Here is a 2,500-nt window from a genome sequence, read left to right as displayed (position 1 = left end):
TAGGAAAGGTCGAAGAATCAGCGTGGATAGAGGAATCTTGATGAACGTGGGAGATGGAAGAATCGTGATGAAGATGGGGAGGAGGGCGGAAGGTGGAGAACGAAGGGACTTTCTCCTCCTCTCTCCTACTTCCTCTTTCGTTAGCGTCGTCTACCCCTCTTCCCATCTTTCTTCCCGCGTCTCTCGTTTCCTCTCTCCTCTTCCCTCTTCCCTCTCCTCCTATTTCGATGTAGTTATTGCCTCTTCCTTTCTCCCCTCTTTCTCTTTCTCCTCCTACGCCTCCTCCTCTTCCTCCTCCTCTTCCTCCTCCTTCTCTTCCTCTTTCTCTTTCTCCTCTTCCTCCTACTCCACCTCCTCCTCCTCTTCCTATTCCTCCTTCCCCTCTTTCTCTTCCTCCTCCTTCTCCAAGCACTCTTCCTCCTTCTCTTCCTCCTCCTCCTCCTTCTTCTCTTCCTCCTCCAAGCACTCTTCCTCCTCCTTCTCTTCCTCCTCCTCCTCCTCCTCCTCCTCCTCCTCCTCCTCCTCCAAGCACTTTCTCTCCTTCTCTTCCTCCAAGCACTCTTTCTCTTTCTCTATCTCTTTCTCTATCTCTTTCTCCTCTTCCTCCTCCTCCTCCTCCTCCAAGCACTCTTTCTCTTTCTCCTCCTCCTCCTCCTTCTCTTCCTCTATCTCTTTCTCCTCTTCCTCCTCCTCCTCCTCCTCCTCCTCCAAGCACTCTCTCTCCTCCTCCAACCGGGCTGGGCGATCTCGAGGCTGAAGGTAGAGCTAGGAGAGAATCGAGGACGTCCTCGAGGGTCGTGGTTTCGCCCTGGTTAGAAAACGCGACGTCCGAGGCGGTTTCGAAATGCCTGGAGGCGGTTTCAAGGGGTTCGAAGCTTCTGGAGGCGGTTTCTAGGGGTTCGAAGCTTCTGGGGGCGGTTTCTAAGGGTTCGTGTTTTCTGGAGGAGGTTTCTAAGGTCTCGTGTTTTCTGGAGCTGGTTTCTAAGGGTTCGTGTTTTCTGGAGCTGGTTTCTAAGGGTTCGTGTTTTCTGGAGGAGGTTTCTAAAGTTTCGTGTTTTCTGGAGGAGGTTTCTAAAGTTTCGTGTTTTCTGGAGGAGGTTTCTAAGGTCTCGTGTTTTCTGGAGCTGGTTTCTAGAGCGGTTTCTATCTGTTCGGGTCTTGCGCGAGCGGTTTCTAGCGAGTCGAATCTCCTCGTGGGTTTTATTGGAGGACTGCGTTTTCTAGGAGTGGTTTCTAAGCCGGTTTCTAGAGGTTCGAATCTCCGAGAAGGCTTTTCCGGAGCACCGAATCTTTTCGAACTGGTTTCTGAAGAACCGAATCTTCTCGAATCACTTTCTGAAGCTTCGAATCTTTTCGAATCACTTTCTGAAGCACCGAATCTTTTCGAATCACTCTCTGAAGTTCCAAATCTTTTCGAATCACTTTCTGAAGCACCGAATCTTTTCGAATCACTTTCTGAAGCACCGAATCTTTTCGAATCACTCTCTGAAGTTCCATATCTTTTCGAATCACTTTCTGAAGCTTCGAATCTTTTCGACTCCCTCTCTGAAGTTCCATATCTTTTCGAATCCCTTTCTGAAGCTCCGAATCTTTTCGAACTGGTTTCTGAAGCACCGAATCTTTTCGAATCACTCTCCGAAGCACCGAATCCTGCCTCCGAATCACTGAGGCGCTTCGGATCGAAGTCCGGGGCTTCGAATCCCCATTTTGGACTATCCGCACCTTCGAAGACGCTCGAAATCTTATCCGCACCATCGAAAACGCTCGAATCCGCACCTTCGAACACGCTCTTATCCGCACCTTCGAACACGCTCTTATCCGCACCATCGAACACGCTCGAATCCGCACCGTCGAACACGCTCGAATCCGCGGCGTATTTTCTCAGCTCGATTTCCAGTCCTTCCAGTCTCTTATCCGCACCTTCGAATGTCCCGAAGTCGCTATTCGCACCTTCGAATTTGCCGAACCCTCCTTCTCTTCCTCTTTCTCCTCCTTCGCTTCCTCTTCCTCCTTCTCTTCCTCCTCCTTCTCTTCCTCCTCTTCCTCCTCCTTCTCCTCTACCTCCTCCTCCGAACCGCTTCGAATCAGCGAACCCGTTATCCGCACCACCGAACCGCTTTGAATCCGAAATCCGAAATTCCGAATCCGAGCTGCTACTTCTTCCTAAAGTGCTCTGACTACTGTCACTCAGACTGCCAACGCTGCTGTCAACCGCCACCGCCGTGCTGTCATTCGTGTCACAGAGGCTCCGGTTTCCGACACTGTCATTCGTGTCATAGAGGCTCCGATTTCCGACACTGTCATTCGTGTCATAGAGGCTCCGATTTCCGACACTGCCATTGGTGTCATAGAGGCTCCGATTTCCGACACTGCCATTGGTGTCACTCCGCGTGCCGACGCTGGTGTCATAAAGGCTCCTGTTGTCACTGCGATTGCCAACACTGCTCGTTTCGTGAGTCGACGAGAAGAGGTTGTCATTTTCCAACATGTCTGCGGAGAG

The 2,500-nt window shown here is 51.1% G+C and overlaps 1 protein-coding gene across 1 annotated transcript in view; it reads right to left on the bottom strand.

The window, feature by feature from the left end:
- LOC125024848 (clumping factor A-like) overlaps nt 1-2,488 on the bottom strand; it is a 6,143-nt gene extending 3,655 nt beyond the window's left edge. Inside the window, exons 1-2 of the mRNA XM_047612620.1 lie at nt 2,107-2,488; nt 734-1,920 (exon numbers count right to left, since the gene is read on the bottom strand). Coding sequence (XP_047468576.1) covers nt 734-1,920; nt 2,107-2,488 — 1,569 coding nt within the window. The remainder of the gene's footprint in view (nt 1-733; nt 1,921-2,106) is intronic.
- Nucleotides 2,489-2,500: the final 12 nt, after the last annotated feature.

This window comes from Penaeus chinensis, unplaced genomic scaffold (assembly GCF_019202785.1).
Source record: "Penaeus chinensis breed Huanghai No. 1 unplaced genomic scaffold, ASM1920278v2 CTG_6908, whole genome shotgun sequence".
Taxonomy (NCBI): Eukaryota; Metazoa; Arthropoda; class Malacostraca; order Decapoda; family Penaeidae; genus Penaeus; species Penaeus chinensis.
Note: the sequence above shows the minus strand (reverse complement) of the source record. Positions and strands in the feature narration are given on the sequence as shown.